Below are 17,214 nucleotides of genomic sequence, written 5' to 3'. Positions count from 1 at the left end.
TAATGTGTATATATATAAATATTTATTATTATAAATTTAATTATAATATAATTTATATATTTAAATGTTTAATTATTATAAAATAGACAAAAATAAATGTTTATTCTATGGAATATATACACATGCTAAAAGTTATTCTGGAGGAATTTTTCTCATAAATGGAAAAAAGGCACGCACGCACCTTCAGATATAGAAAATAAACAAACTATTAAGCTCTGTTTCTTTAGGATGATGGCCTTTAATACTCTGATTTAAAAGAAAATGGTATTAAAATCGTTCGTCTCTTTCGCTGCCTCTGCTATTGAAAACGATACATTATTAAACAAATTATTTTAAAGATCAGCATTCTCTCTTTTAATTGTTAATTTTTTAAAATTTTTTATTTTATAGTTAAGAGAACAAGTTTTAAGCTTGTGCATTATAAAATATAAATGTTACCAAAAGGAGATTTGATTTGATTTTAATATTTTTCAATAAGAAGTATAGGGGAAATATTTTTATTTTATTTTAAGGTCTCACAGTATTCACAAGGACTTAAAAAAAATACTTACAAATAATTTATTAATAAAGAATTACCAGCAAGTTTTGAAACCATTTTGTTGAGGTTACTCTTGGAACAATATTTTTTTTTTTAAAACGACAACAGTGCTATACTTATGTGCAACGACGAATTAAAAAAAATTAAATAGTGAAACAAGATCGTATCTCTTAATTTACATGAAGAAATAATAGCAAAAATTAATATGATGAAAATAAAGTTAAGGGTCATAAAAATTAATAAAAACCTAACACTAAATAATACTAGTTCTACCTATGGACGCAGTAGTCGCACATGTCTCCACTTTGCTTAGCAGAGGTTTATTCCTGCTCATGTATCTATAAGTATTAATTTATAATTATTAATAATAGAAATTATCATATTTGATGTACACATGTTATTGAACAATTTTATCTTTAAATCACTTCTTAAATTTTAAATTTTCCTTCTAACTTACATTAATTTTTCGTTACTTTTATATTATTAATTTTTTTTATTCTGTCATTTTTTTTATTAACTGTATTTTACTTTTACTTTAGAGAGACAGATTCTCCTAGTACGTCATAAAACTCAGTGTCGAGGCAAATTCATTTATTTGAATTCCAAGGGATTTGTTTGATACTTAATAAAAAAAAGGATTTGTTTGAAATATCATAATAGTAATCATCAAGGGCTCATGTATACATTATAAAACTTTTTCAGTTTTACTTTTTAAATAGGCATTTATAAGGCCTTTGAACTAAAAATTACAAGAGAAAATATGCCTTTTTAGGTCCAGGCTAGAAATTTTAAATGAGACTAACTCTTTCTGCAGACAGAATTCCCTTCAAAAGAAGGGTTGTAGGTAGCATGTTAAGAACGAAAATCACATCACTGGACAATAAAAGTAACGTGTAAAGGCAAAGGGTATCTTAAATTATTGAGAAAATTCATGGACACCTTATGGCACCAGATCAAATCCAAATTAGGCATTCCAGTTTAAAACCGTTAATAATGTCATGTGACTGAGAGAATATAATGAAAATTATTCTCTCTCAAAGGGGAAATCCCTACTCAGATGATGACAGATAGTCACTCATAATCTGGCCGTAAAAGAAGATAAATTACAGAATGATGTTAACCAAGGTCTGTACTAGACAACAGCTTCGCCTTGCAAGGATCCTCGAGCAATCTCTAGGGCCTCCTCTACTGAAGTTGCATTTTGAAGTTTTGCTTTATCAATCAGAGGCTGACTTCTGGCAAGTTTAGGCAGGAGTTGAAATTCCTGAGTTAAAAAAACGAAAAACTCACCATTAGGTTTTCTCTTTACAAGAGCCAGGCAAGGGCAACAGAAATAAGTACGGTTTTTTTCTTTTTCAAGTTTCAATAAGTAACAACAATTTCATTAACAATAACAAGTTAACATCAAGAATAAAAAAGAAAATGACTAATATTTTAGATTAATGTTTCATTTTTAAAAGAAAAAAATTAAAATAATGTTTTATCAAACATTTTTCATAGACCCGTTGTAAACTGGTTTTCACTGGTTTTAGGGTTCTTTGACCAATTTTTCTCCAAGCCGGTGATTTATTTGAACCAAATACTTGACCAGTTTACTGTTGCTGGTTTCAAAACACTAGTAAGTATAATACATGTATATATAATAATTCTAATATCTATTACACTGTAAATGTTGAAAAAAAGTGGAAAGTACCTCAGGGCTCCCACTTTCAAGAAGAACTCCTTTCAGCTTACCTGTGCAGCATCAAGTAATAAAATTCTTAGCAACTGCAATTCAAAGATCAAACAAGCACATGTATGCATTCAAAGATACACATGATGCATTCAAGCATCACCCCATAAGCTCGCACAAAACCCACATATCTAGACAAAAGGAGGGGAACTTAAAAAAAAAAATATAAATCCATTACCAGATTCAATCCAGAAGGTAGCTATTTTAGGATCAAAATTTCCAATTTCAACTGTTTCTCCAACTGTCCAAAGAAAAATAAGCAGTAAGAGCAATAGGAGAGAAATTCAAAAATTAAAAGAAAAGAAAAGGTAAGGCAATGCTATTTATTTTTTAACTAATACTTGCCCTTGTCTCTAAAGAACTGCCACCACACTTTTCTAGGGCTTCCTTCATATTCAAAAATCCTTGAATAGAAGTATGGAAGATAGTCATACCTGAAAATCATCAAGTAAATTCAGCTAAATCAGCAAGGGCAGAAAAAAAAAATGAACTCCAAAGATAAATTGAAGGAACATATTATCCAATGTACGTGTGAGTTTGTGCACTGAGTAATGCTTTCACACAGTGCTGTGCAGAGCGACGGGCATGATCTACATGCTCAACTCGAGAGATACGGTTATAGATCTGTCCAGTTTTCCAGAAACACAAATGTCATAAAAAATGAAGAAAATATGTTTATAACTGATCCAATCCAATGCAACTTACAAAAACCAAACTAAGGAGTCTGTAATAAAATAACCAAAGAGCAAATAAAGTGAAATAATTTAACCTTTCTTTATTGAATTGCATTGGATTTCCAATGTGATTTCCAAAACCAATCTAATCCCATGCTAAGCCAAACTAGTATGTTTATATGTAATTTTATTTATGAAATTATTATACTACTCATATTTGTATAAATAGACATTTCTGAAATTACTATACCAATTTATTTTTCTCAAAGTTTTGTTAACTAAATTACATTTGATTATAATAATATTTCATAAGTTTATTAATTTAGTAGTTAGCTTGAAATTTGTATTTTTATCTCTTGAAATTATTAAATTGTTGTCGTATCTCTTGTTCTTTTTTATTATATAACTTATATGCTTTATACTGAAGAATATGTTTTGATAAATAGAACTAAAAGACACAAAATATTAGATACGGAGTGACAAGTCTAAGTCTACAAGAGAAGTAATAATTTGTTATATGTATTTGATAAAATCCTACATCAACTAGAGATATAACCTATGGAGTCAGTCCTTATAAGGCTTGGAAAGACCTCATCTAATAAGCTAATTTTGTGAGATTCAGTTAGGCCTTAAGCCTAAATTCTAAAAATATTGTTATGTTTATGTATGAACATGTATTTATATTTTTAGAAAACTTATTATTTTTAACTATTGATTTACAATTTGGACCATGTTGTGACATACAGCTAGATATTTAATGCTTTGAATAATTTTTTTATTATATTTATTAAATATTTGATCTTTTATTAACGTGCGTTGTCTCTAGAAAACAAAAACTAAAACCACATAACCAATCCAATCCAAACTGTAAAAGATTATATTGGATTAGATATAGTATTCAAATTGATCCAAACCAAACCATAATTTACTTCAATGATCAGATCAAGTGACTTTTTTTTTTTTTTGCCTAAAGATCTATCTAAATCAAAGTACCAAACCGTGAATGCTCCTAGAATGACATAACAAAACTCAACTCAAGCAAAGGTAATAATAGTGTACCTTCAAAGGAAAAGCTGCTACATCACCAACAGCAAAGATTCCAGGAGTGCTTGTCCGGAACTGACCATCAACCTGAAATACAAATTACTGACGCATTTAGACAAAGTTGTTCAACCTATTATTTTGGCCTCCTTCCAAATTTCATCTGCAAATGTGTATCTCTAACAAACAGAACATGGTCTCCCAAAATTGATGATTTGCATATGCTTCACCAAAAAGGGGGAAGAGACAGACGGCCATGCAAAACATGGATTTCATAAGACTCTTATTGTTGGTGATACTAAAAAAAAAAAATATTCGTGCAATTCCTCATCTTTTTAAATTTTGGCAAGTTATTGTTATTCATTGACCTCACCTGTATACCACCAACATCTGTATTCTGGCCCACCCTCTCAAAGGGGCTTACAGCAGGTCTTGCTCCAATGCCTATAATTACCTGTGAACCAGAAGGAAAAAGTAATTTTTAATTCTTCTATGCCTTCTCCTTCTTGTCTAACGTAGAGCTAAAATCTCCATGCTTTCTCTAACAACTCAGGTATTACTAAAGTATGTTTTTAACAAGAAATGACCTCCAGACATTGAAGAGTAAATAAAATATAATTTACCGTATCCGCCTCCAAAATAGATCCATCTCCAAGTTTCACAGCAGCTACATGTCCATTAGAACCAGCTTACAAATTTTTTATGGAGGCACCCTGGTGAATTTAAGATTCAAAAGAAATAGAGAAAAGGGAGGAAAGTTTAGAGAATATAATAGTTGCACTGTTGCACACAAACACAAAATCATACAAACGCATTACTACTTACTAGTTACAATAATGGGAAGAAAGAGAGAAGAACAGGGAAGGAGGAAATACCTTCAAGACTTTGACTCCATTCTTTTGATAGAGTTCTTCATATCTCCGAGCAAGAGAAGGAGTAAACAGTCTTTGCAAAAGGTCATCTTCTGGAAATATGATCTACTTTTTATGGTAACACATATTAGTGAGTCCGTAGGTCAAAAACTTCACATAAGGACAATTAATCTTAAAGGTATAGATATGAGTTTAATGACAACATATGTCTGGATTCTCAAGGTATCCTTGCCTATGTCTTAACTCCTATATGTCCTAGTCACAGCTGCTTATCCAGATTTGAACCATAAATTAGAGGAAATGAGGCTGAAAGCATGATAATAATCAGGCTCCTAGGTAGAGCAATGTGAATAGGCATAAACAGTAAAGTAAAGGAAGTCATTTGGTCATGCCATGCCTGATGTAATGTAGGCAATTCAACAAATTAAGTTACTAGGAAGACCTAAATGTCTCAATTATTATTATTATTTCACTATTCAACATATACATACTTAATGCAAGACTTATCAAAGCTTTATGCAGAGGACCAAAATGAAGAATTTCTGTTAGCATAGATGAACACCTTAACAGGTAATAATGGAGGTCAGAACAAGAAGTTTGCATTTTGAACCAGAAACAAGATATTGAAAAAGGATATTGGAAAAACACATACTGTTGCATCAAGTTTCCAACCAACAGCTGCAGCAGCAACCTCCATTCCTATATAACCACCTCTGACAACTACAACCTTTTTTGCTTTTTCCTGGAAATTAAAAACAAAAGAAACAAATCATAACCAGGAACAAAATGCATGTCTGATTAATTTATTTATTTTTCTGTAAACATATTAGTCAATATGTTTCAAGAAAGTAATCATAGCAGCAAATATACAGAATTTGCAATTTTGCTCAAGCTGTGTGAAAGAATGCTTGAGAAAGATCATGACACAATAATATATTTAAAGGGAAAACTATGTACATTATATTGAAAAAAGTATAATTTGAATACCAATATATCAAATTATTGTAAGGACTGCCAGAGATTCTCCAACTCAAATGTAAAAATCAATCAAATTATTGGAAAAACAAGTCATGTTAGAGGGTAGAATGAATTACCAATGATAAAATTAGTGTATCAGCATCTGCAACATGCCGAATATAGTGAACACCAGGTAGGTTTCCCCCAATCTTCTCTGGAAACCTAACAGCAAGATAGTCAACAACTCAGATTTTCTGCACCACTTCTTACATAAACTAATAAACTAATGTAAACAAACTGATACCTTGATGCCGTGCATCCTGTAGCAATAATAAGCGAACCATACTTCAGAAGTTTTCCAGAACTTGTTGTCAATGTATGCTTTTCAATATCAATATCTTTTACTGGATCTTCATACAACATCTGGACAGGAAAATCAACAGCAACTCAATAGCATTAATGGATGAGAAGCGAAAGTATGTGAACTGTTTCCTGCCTCACACGGCTACATTAAATGAAGTCTTTACTATTCTATTTTGAGCAATCATATGCCCATTATATCACATGTACACTTAACAGTGTAACGAAAACAATCTTGACAAGTTTTCCACTCTTAGATTTTTAAACATCTTCCCTGATAAAATCAGTTGCAAAATGATTCCAAGGGTGTAAAAGAGGGTACCTCTATCACATTCTCTTTATACCACTCCGGAGTCTGCCTCTCTCCACCGGATCCAACACAAGTGTGAAAACCCTAAAGAAGGCAATATAGCAAGTATCACTGGCAAGATACCACAATGTGAAGCCGAGGAACAACAATACGGAACGGCAATGATAGCATGATAACATAATTTTAGACAAAACTTAGATATAGTTCCATAGGTGTTTTTAGTGTTATTCTTTGATTAGAATTGGAATTTTACCTCAGTAGTCCTGTGTTGACCTTTAATGCAAACCTTTATTACACAGATTAAACTACAATTCTGATTGGAGAGCAACACTAAAAGCACCTAAAGAACTGCATCTTAGTTTTGTATAATTTCAGAATATTTGAGTAAATGAGGAAAAAATCCTTACGGGAAGGCGTGCTGGTTTCTTATCCGGCGGGAACAAATACGCTCTCGTCAGAGCGGGACGCTCGTAAGGTGCATAAGGCTGATTCATCGAAATCAATTGAAAATCATAAACAACAAGAAGAAAAATATATCACGTTCAATGCGTGTGTAAAGAAACAGAAATTGGCAGAGTGAAGCTAGAAAAAGTAGAGCACCTCTTTGGTTACAATACAGAGACGACCATCGGCCATTCCATGCTCAACGAAAGTGCGCGCAGCATCACGTACCTGCGAAATCAGAAAAACAAAAATTCAAAGCCGCGTAATAATTAACTAAAATTGAAATAGAGAGAAAAACGGTGTCGTATCATATGAGTAGAAGGTGTACTGGCGATTCTCATTGGCGTAACATCTTGTGAATTTGATGGAAGTGGAAGAAGGAGAGAGAAACTATGCTTAAGTGATAAGGAGTTGGATATTGCGGCCATTGTGAGTCTGCGAACTGTTGCGGGATAGTTATGCAGTCAATCAAATCAAATACTCTTGCACTACAAGTTTAGTACCTGAAGGAGAAGGCATGGATGCGTTTATAGTGTTAAGGTGACTCTATAAGAGGTCGAAGGAGAAGGCATGAACTATGCGATTGTGTTGCGTTTTCTCCATTGGAGGTCGTATCGCCCTGTTTCTTCTGCTACCCAACACAGTACTACGACGCCGTAGAGGACGATGGCATAATTTTCATTTTGTTTCCATGCTGGACACTTCGCCGTGTGAAGATCAACCTTGACGTTCGAATAGCATCGACCATTTTTTGGTTCATTATTTTTGTTTTGTTGTGATTATGTCAATATAAATAAGGATGATTGATGTTACTTATGGATGAAAGAATGCTAAAAGTAGGTCATTCAAGAGATTCTCTATGCGAAAATGTCAAAGTGGGTAAGTAGGTAAAGTCGTGGGCCTTTTTACGACTGTAATTTTTTTCAAGAAATTACCGAAATGGCTAGTTTTTGAATTAATTACGATAATAGGTAAGTCGATGTTTAAAGACGACTTCACATGCACAGAAATTGTGCTTACAAACACGAGTTTCATTTTAATTTTTCTTTTTTTTAAGAACTACCAAAGAAATCGTGCATGTGAACACAATTTCAATTTTTTTTTTTTACTTAAACAAAGTAAAATCGTGCTTGGATTAACAATTTCAATATAATTTTATAATTTTGAATAAAAATCGTCTTTGTAGTCACGATTTTGGTTTTTTTATATAAAAAAAATTAAATGACTTTTATTTTTGTATAAAATTACAAATGATTATAAACTTTCTTAATTTATAAAAATATAAGAAAAAAGTAATATGTTATTAATAAAGCGATAAATGAGTAAAATTTAATACAACTTAAACAACATACACTAACTAATTAAGCATGTAAAGAAGATAAAATATTACAAGGCATTTAATATATTTTAGTGCCTATATGGATAATTACCATTATAATATCGATCATTTTAAGGGTTGAGAACAAAATTTTGTTCATCCATTTCAAGTGTTTTTGAATTACACAAATTTGTTATTGAAATCACAACTTAAAATAAGTTTTATTTTAATTTTAATTTAAATGCCCTAATTTTATGCAAAATTTTAAAAATAAAGCCCATTTTAAATTAACATTTGTTTAAAAATGAATAGCCAAAATCGTCAGTCCAAAGATGATTTTAGTTTAACATTATAAAATTTCAATGAAATCGCTAATCCAAGCACGATTTCTATTAATTTAAATAAACAGAAAAATTGTTTCCTCTGCACGATTGTGTAGCAGTTAAAGAGCGGGTGTAGACAACATGCCAGCTTGGTCCAAGACGAGGAGAAACTCAGTCCTGCTCCTTACGAGCCTGTGAAAGACTTCTCTAATCTGCTGCTGCAAAGGTTCCAAGCCTTCATCCATTTTTTTACAAATGTCCCCCAATTCCTCGACGTGCTTCTTGACCTCATCCAAACGCTCCGCTTCGGCTGGGAACTGAAAGGAGTCTGCGAACTCCACCAGGGACTGTCCCAGCTTGTCCATCCTCTGCATCTCCTCCAACAACCCCACGTTCCCCTTCTTCTCCTTCTTCTTCCACTCCTCCGCGATCTTCTCCTGCAGGCCTATCATGGGCTGGGCCCAGCCCAATTGCCTCGGCAGAGGAAAATGAGTCCCCAGCCCATTCCTCTCCTGGCATGGTACCGCCGCAACCAGAGTCCACATCACCAACACCAACACGCTGCTCATCATGTAGATCGGTTGCGCCAATCCCGAGGACTCCGCGCCACGTGGCGCCGCCAGATTCGATATCATCGCGTGGATTTGCTTCGCCGCGGACCAGTTCTTCGCCATGCTCCACGACAGCGACTTGTACTTGCCGCTGTTGGTGTTGTTTCCGGCGCGCCGCCCGAAGGACCGGGTGCGTTCGGTTCCCTTGGCGGCGGCATTGCTGTCGTCGTGCAGCATGGCGGCGACGAGGGCGGAGAGCGCCTTCTTGGCGCGGCGGACCTGGCCGTCGCCCAGGGGTGTCTGGTCGAGGGCGGCGACGGCGATCTCGGCGAGGCGCTGGAGGTTCTTGACGGCGTCGAGTCCGAGGGTGACGGCATTGCAGACGTCGAGGGACTTCACGACGCGGTCGAGGAGCTCCGGGAGGACCTTGTCCAGCGGTGGCTTCGCGATCTGGGAAGGGTCGCGGCCCATTAGGACAACGGCTTTGAATTCGGCCTCGCAGCAGAGGAACTCGTCGAGGATCCTGCGGAGCCACGCGATGGAGAGAAGCGCGTCGCCGGAGGAGGTGTTGGTCGAGGATAAGAGCTCCGAGAAGCGGTCTCCCACGTGCTTCTGAAAAAGCTCCAGGTCTTCCACCTCTTGGTCGTGGCTTCCGTCCATGGACATTACTTGATTTCTGCGGATGCTTATTCGGCCGAGGAATGAGCCTTGGTTGTTCTCTGTTGTTGCAGGCATTTTTGTTGTTTAGTTTTGTTTTGGAAGAGAAGAAAGAAAAGGAAGAATTAAAAGATAAAGGCGACAGTTTTGGAAGTTATTTATGATTGCGAGTTTTAAGGTCAGGGATGGCCTCAGACCAGACCGTTTCTCTTCTTTTTTTGGTCTACGCTGATTCGGTATTTTGCGATCCTTTTCCCCACCATGCCCCTCCCTATGTCGCTTAATTACAACACTAGAATTGGACTCATTAATTACCCGCCGTTTCATTTACATTTGTGACTAGACACCAACACAATTAACGCACGGCCTATATTTGAGTTGAGTCCTTTGGAGTCTTGGACAACTATCATTCAAGTTAAAAAAAAAAATAAAGGTATTCACTTTATGTAATTTGAAAAAAAAAAATTGCACTAAAGTTTTTTAGTAATTTTTTAATATATATTTAGCGTTCATGTTGTTTTTGGCTAAAAGATGTTTCTCTTGAATTCTTTCCAATAAAGTGGTAGGTATACCTACAAAAAATATTGTAATGCTCAAGTAAGAGGTAAATGAATAAATAGTAGGGATAAAATAGAAGTTTTTATAGTGTTGAAATTAAGTCCATAGCCTTAATTTTATTAATTAGAAATTATAAGTAAAATAAGATTACATTTTATGTGATAATTACATATCATATTTTTTTTATCTTAATCTTTCAGATAAAAAAAATTCTTTTTTCATTTATCCCAATCAAGTCTAATGAAGTAAAATAAAAATATTTGTTCAATCGGCCATCAAATATGGAAATTTGTCCGGTCTAAGTATCACAACTAACAAACAATGAGTAAACAAAATTTATCTTCCATATTATTGTAATGAAGTTAAAAACACATTAGAACAAAATGAAGACAAGATGAGAAAAATAAAATAAAAAATAATGATAAAAACATAAAATATTTATTGGTGTGCCTAAAAGTTAAAGGGTTCATTTTTTTATAGTGGTGTCCCATTGGAAAAGGTTATTAAATATCTTCCAATTCTCAAATAAATTTTAATCAAACACTAATAAAGTCATTAGATTACAAATCTAATTATTATAGCCTTTAAAATAAAAATAAAGAATTATAAAGAGAAAACTATTAAAAAGAAAAGTAAATTGTACTTGAATATTTTGTGTAAAAAGAAAATATAATGCAATTATCCTCACAATGAAAGTTATAAAAAGAAATTAAAGTAAATATTTGCCTAAAAAGAGGGGGGAAAGTGTCATCATCTTCACAATTAAGATTATAAAGAGATAAAAAAAAATTTACTTAAATACCATGATCGATCTCCACAATCAGACCTCTAAATAGAAATATAATTTCCCTAATATAGAAATATCATAAATTTTAGGAATTTTTAAAAAATTAGTTTGACCTAGATTGTCAACATAAATTTATCCCTGTTGCCATCATTTTTTAAAAATTATGTTATTTTAATAAACTACATATATACTTTTTTTAATCTATATTTTTAAAATTTTATCTAATATAACAATGCGCATCACCTTATAATTTTAAGGATCCATATATGATTAAAAATTCATTTAAATCTTCATAATCATTATGTATGTTTTCTTAGGGGGGAAAATATGTTTTCTCGGAAGAAAAAAAAAACTAAGAAACTCCTAAAAGCATATGTTACGTTTTTTCAAGAGAATATTTCTTGAAAAAAAAAATATTATACTTTAAATAGGCTTTTAAGTTCAAGTTATCCATAAAAGTTTTTATATTATTAACAAATCAAAATTATTTTTTATATGATTTTTAAGGTAATTACAATAAAAATTAATCAAACTTAACATACAAAACAATTTGTGATTAAATATCACTAAAAATCTGTAAATTATCAGAGTATATACTATTAATTATAATGTTTGAATAGACATATTGTAAACATGTTTATAAATATATTAAAAACATTTTCTTAGTAAAAAAATACATGCATACACGCAAATAATTAAAATTGTGACGTTCTATCTAGTCGACCAGGTTGGATAATGAATTGAGTTTGGAAGTTAGGGTAGTTTCGGTGGTTTGTGTTTCTTGGTTTTGATGAATGACATTGTCTCCTCCTCTCTTTAACAGGGAGCTAAGTGGTCATATAACCGTTAATTGTGGCATGAAAGGAGGCATGAAAACTGAGTTATCCATTTTACCAGTTTTACAATGATTCACTCTTGGCAACCTACGTGGACGAGAAAGAAAGAATGCAACTCTAGAATTTGTCTCACTCTCATCTATCTTTCTCTCTCAACAAATATAGTAACAAAATTACTATATCATTTTTTAAATTTGTCACGGCAAACAACTTTCTTTTTATGCATCAAGAGAGATTAAAGAGTTAAAAATAAAATACCCCTCTTTTAACTAAAAAAAAAACTGTTGCATGACTTCGAGCATGTCTATTGTCAAAATACTATTCAATATACAGTGAATTGATATAATAAATATAAGATTTATGTTGTGATTAAAAAAAATAAAAAATATTAATAAGACATTTAAAATTAGAAGTTGTCCATCTATCACTATTCATCGTGATATCATATCAATTCCTCTTTAAAAACCATATTTTTCCGGTTGCAGCAAATTACATCGCAGCTGTCAAAATATTACTAAAAATCACCATCTAAGTACTTCCCCAGTTCCAAACAGCCAACAGAACCAGATTTCACCTTCACCACATAACATTTTAATGTTCCAGACACAACAGATCTTCATATAACACCCCTTCACCATCTGTAATTTTGGTACTATTCCTCAAACATACCCCCCTTGCCTCCATCCCCTCCTTAATTATCAACCAGGATTTGTCCCTAGACAGACAATTGGGTTCATCACCCGTACTGATTAAAAATTTAGAAAGTGCATGTAAATCGAGATTTGACAAAATTACCCGTTGGTGCTTGGTGTATGGAAAGCAATTCGTAAAAAATAGTAGTGACACGCGAACAAGTAATGAGACACAATGCACAATGTTAGCATGCCTTAGAGCTTAATTACATGCTATTTTCAATTTCTTTTGGAGCAAGTTTGTCTTTATTCTATAACATAACAATGTCTACCTCCTGTACGTAACTTCTCGGATCAGATGTTAGCAGTTTTTAGCTTAAACGTTTGATTTTTTTTTCTCTCTTTTTTTGATAAGCAGTTTAAACATTTGAATTAAGAACCTGTGACGTTAGATTAAGATCATAAACTGTATGTAGACTGAGCATATTTAGCATTCATCTTCACTTGAAAACTTCTACATACGAAAGTCAACGGTATTGACAATTAATAGATTATCTTGAATATAGTTTTTCTTTATTATGATCACAAGATAAGAATCTGACACAAAAACTCACCTCAAGAAATATTTTGTTTCGATTTCTTCTTTTCACTGAGTTAGAAATTAAGAAAGGAATTGATATTGGGAAGGACAACATCTGAAACAGATTTCATGACAACATTTGGAATTGATATTAGTCCCGTGTCCCATAATTATTATCTACAAATGTTAATTTGTTAATTTTTCTAACAAGAGAGGTCGAATTTGCAATCTTTTCTTCTTTTTTTTTTCTTTCTTAATCACTTCACCAACCTTATATTTCCCCATCCCCAATTGTTTCTCAATTGTTCGAAATACACCTCTGGTCTGTTGGGTGCATACTTGTTGAAATTATGACCAGAGAAACCCTTGTTTACCGGGAAAGACTATGTTCATCAACTACGGCTTATAACGGAGGTATGGTTTTGGTGCTTCCAATTTTTGTTATGCTCTGCTGAAGCATGTAAAGTTTCTCATGTATTGAATTACCTATATGCATGTGCCGTTACCTATGTATTGAATCCTTTTTTTCAAGGGGTGTATTGAATTTATTTATTTATGGACGATCAAGCTGAGAAATTTATATAAGTGGTCTCATTTGTTATTGAAATGAAATTATTGTTTACTTTATTTAGGGGATAATGAAATAACAGATTATTTGATTTAAATAATTTGTTATTTAAGAAATAAGAACTGAATATTTAATTATTATTTGCAAATAATTGATAGTTTGTTCTTTAGAAAACTCATTTATGAAATAACAAAAGAATCAATTATTTAAGTCAAAGTAATCTATTTTTTTGCGAGATCAGAAATCTAATGTATTCTCTAAATGACCATTAACGGACTAGGCTAGCTTGTTGATATCTGTGATGGTTTTGATTATTCGTTTACGCTGCGGAGGTTGAATCTATTCGTTGCCTGAATGCGTGGGGTAAGTTACCTGTGATGTTGGTGAGCGAAATCTGTCTGACGTGGAACTTGGAGGCTGTCAAATTGAATGTCTCGTGGGAAAGATTATAATGTGAACTTGTTGTGGGGAATCTCTAAGGAGGGAATTGATTTTGTGGGAGAGTCAAGTAGAATCTTAAGCTGATGCTACTGTTTTCATTCATCTGGGTTATGCAGTATTTTCGGTCTCATGGACCTTAAAATACATAGTAACCTTTTATGTATTGCTTTGTTTCTGGCATCACTGGTACCATTTCATCAATATAATCTCTTGTTAGCTGATAAAAAAAAAACTTTTAGAACCATTTTTAATTTAAAAAAACTTGATATAAGAGAGAAAAACATGTAAACATAGAGAATTAGGTTCTGCCAAATAAATAGCTCCATTTGAAATCCACGATCGCAAAGTGAATGGGTTCACTTTTTTTTTTTTGTCGTCAATACAAATGAAAACATAGTGTAAATAGGTCCACTTGAAATCCACCACATCTTAAATTGGACAATTGGGTTGCTCCTGCCCAAACGAAAATAGTTTGTCCAAAAATATTATGACAGTTGGGCAAGACGCTCCAGTGTGAAGTAATTTAGATGCAACCACATCCAGCTTGAAACTTTATTTGGGTTTTCTCTCTTTATTTTATCTTCTAAATTTTGATATTGTATCATTCGCGTTCATAAGAACGAAAAAAAAAAACAACGTATATGTAAAAAGTATATTTTTACCTTTATGTACAGAGCAAAATATACTTAATCCTCTCAAATTAATTATTGACACCCTCAAACTTACTCCTCATTAAATCATTTACTTATTTTCATTTCAAAATAAAATTCTTTTTCCATTCATTTACTCAATACCTAGTCAAGTATAAGATGACAATTATATAGTGACTCGCGAACAATAACAGTGATATAATTAATGATATATAGTGGTCAATAGCGACAAGAATGGTGCAACAATATAATACTAACATGGTTAAATAGGCAGTGGTACAACAGGGTTGATGTAGTAGCAAATCTTTTAAGTGGTGAAAAAGCAAATTACTTTGTTTTACAATTTCAAAGGTAAAATTACCTTTTCTTTTCTTTTTTTAGAAAAAGAAAGAAAAGAAGAAGAAGCTATAATCATTGTTGATATTAACGCTTTGCAACAATTTCAACTCAAATAAGACCATCACTCATGTTGCCCGGACCTGTGTGTGGACCACCAGCAGACAACCAGTGACTTAAAAGTGGAATTGGGGGTGTATTGATGACTGTGATTTGGATAATTAATTAGACATACAAGTTTATTGCCAGGTCCACTTAATCACTTATAACCACACAGACGCAAACTCTACAATCACATGTATTTCTTGAAAGGTGAAAAGTAGTTTTCCTTAAGAATTTTTTTATAACTCGGGAATGAATTATTTATCATTTAATATACTAGCAATTAACTTTATATTCAATACAAGAATAAATAACATGTGATTTAGACAAATACAAGTGGTGAGGTCACCATGTTCAGAAGAAAAAAATAATGTACCATTGGTTAACAAAGTTTAACACAGATGAGGTTTTAAAACATGCATGTTGATAAAAAATTAATTCTCTATTGTATGAAAAATAATTTATTGGAAGAAACAAAACTTATTATTATAATTATTACACTTACAAAATTTGTTAACAGTTAAATAAATTAAATTCACAAACACACACCTCACTTACGTAGTGGAAGAATTTAGAGAGAGAGAAATGAATTACACAAACTCGCACACATACTAGAGAAAGAGAGAAATAGAACTAAATTTTCATTCACTCATTCTAATTAATTCACTTAATTGATCGTACATGCATTGCTGCATTCTATTGTCAATGGTGGAGCAGTAAAAGGAGGTGCCGCGATCTTTGAATGTCAAGTTTGTTTGCTTCTCCGATCTTCTATACTTAGGCAGTGATAAAATTTTCCAGCTTCATTTTTTTTTATAACCGACACAAATTACTCATATCAATGAGAAAGTTTAAAATATTTAATATTTTCAATATAAATTATATTTATTCACCATAATATTAGTTTTGAGAATTATAAAAAAAAAAAGCCTAACAAAACTAATTACTATTTTGATTCAACCTTGATTCTCACGTGTAACCAAACATCCTATAAAGCGGGCTGATATTACGCTTCAGTGATACCTCCGTCGAGATGATGTTGCTGTTACACTGACACTGCCTCTAAAAGCAATGAACTACCGTACTCTCCTTGATGGTAATATATTCATTTTACATATATATATATATATATATATAATATTAGTAAATTTGAAGATAGCTTATTTATGTTGAAAATGATTGGATAAGACAGTATGTTACATTGTATGTCATATCTAGTAAAAAAGTTAAATAATGTGAAGAAAAAGTTTCGAGTTATAGATACTATATTATGAATTATACATAAATAAGGCAAAGTATCATAAGATTATTTAAAAGAATATTTAAATTTTAAAAAAATTTACATGGCTTATGTGTTAATCTAGATTATTTGTGATGAAATATAATAAATTTATTTTTCTCATCTTCACATAAAAAAAGTTCTCATTAAATACATTATATATATATATATATATATATATATATATATATATATCAAGTGAGAGAGTTTTTATTACAAGTAAATAAGACCGACCATTATCAACCACGGACTAAAATCATTAATCACAAAGTCATCTGACTTTTTTTAATTAAGTAGTCAATTAATTGTTTAAGTAATTTTTAATCCTAAAAAAGTAAGAGAATTCTTGTAATATTTCTCCTTGAGAAAAAGAGAGTGGTGCTTTCACCACTTCATAGTCGAAATCTAATTTCATTAGACTAGTCCTTGTGTAAAAATATGCTGTACGTGTGTTCCACTGGCCAACTAAATATGTTCGCTATATATATATAGAAAACAATCATCAAAAGTTTTATAATTTAGTAAACAATCTAGCTAGTATACTTGAAATATTTTTAAAGTTGAAAGAAGATAAATGTTAGGAGAAGAAATTAAAACTCCAAAAAAAGTCTTAAACTATATCAAAATATTGGATGCGTTAGCAAATATATGTATTGCCTATACTTGTA

General features: G+C 32.2%; 1 protein-coding gene and 1 pseudogene across 1 annotated transcript; both read right to left on the bottom strand.

Annotated features, from left to right (window-relative positions):
- Positions 1–1,425: 1,425 nt before the first annotated feature.
- On the bottom strand, positions 1,426–7,768 carry LOC114413408 (annotated as a pseudogene).
- Positions 7,769–8,567: 799 nt separating this feature from the next.
- On the bottom strand, positions 8,568–9,907 carry LOC114413407. The gene has a single exon (XM_028377813.1). The coding sequence runs from the start codon at positions 9,853–9,855 to the stop codon at positions 8,689–8,691; it is 1,167 nt and encodes a 388-aa protein (XP_028233614.1). The 5' UTR covers positions 9,856–9,907; the 3' UTR covers positions 8,568–8,688.
- Between the last annotated feature and the right edge of the window lie 7,307 nt (positions 9,908–17,214).

This window comes from Glycine soja, chromosome 5, assembly GCF_004193775.1.
Source record: "Glycine soja cultivar W05 chromosome 5, ASM419377v2, whole genome shotgun sequence".
Classification (NCBI taxonomy): domain Eukaryota; kingdom Viridiplantae; phylum Streptophyta; class Magnoliopsida; order Fabales; family Fabaceae; genus Glycine; species Glycine soja.
This window is presented reverse-complemented; position numbering and strand designations above follow the sequence as displayed.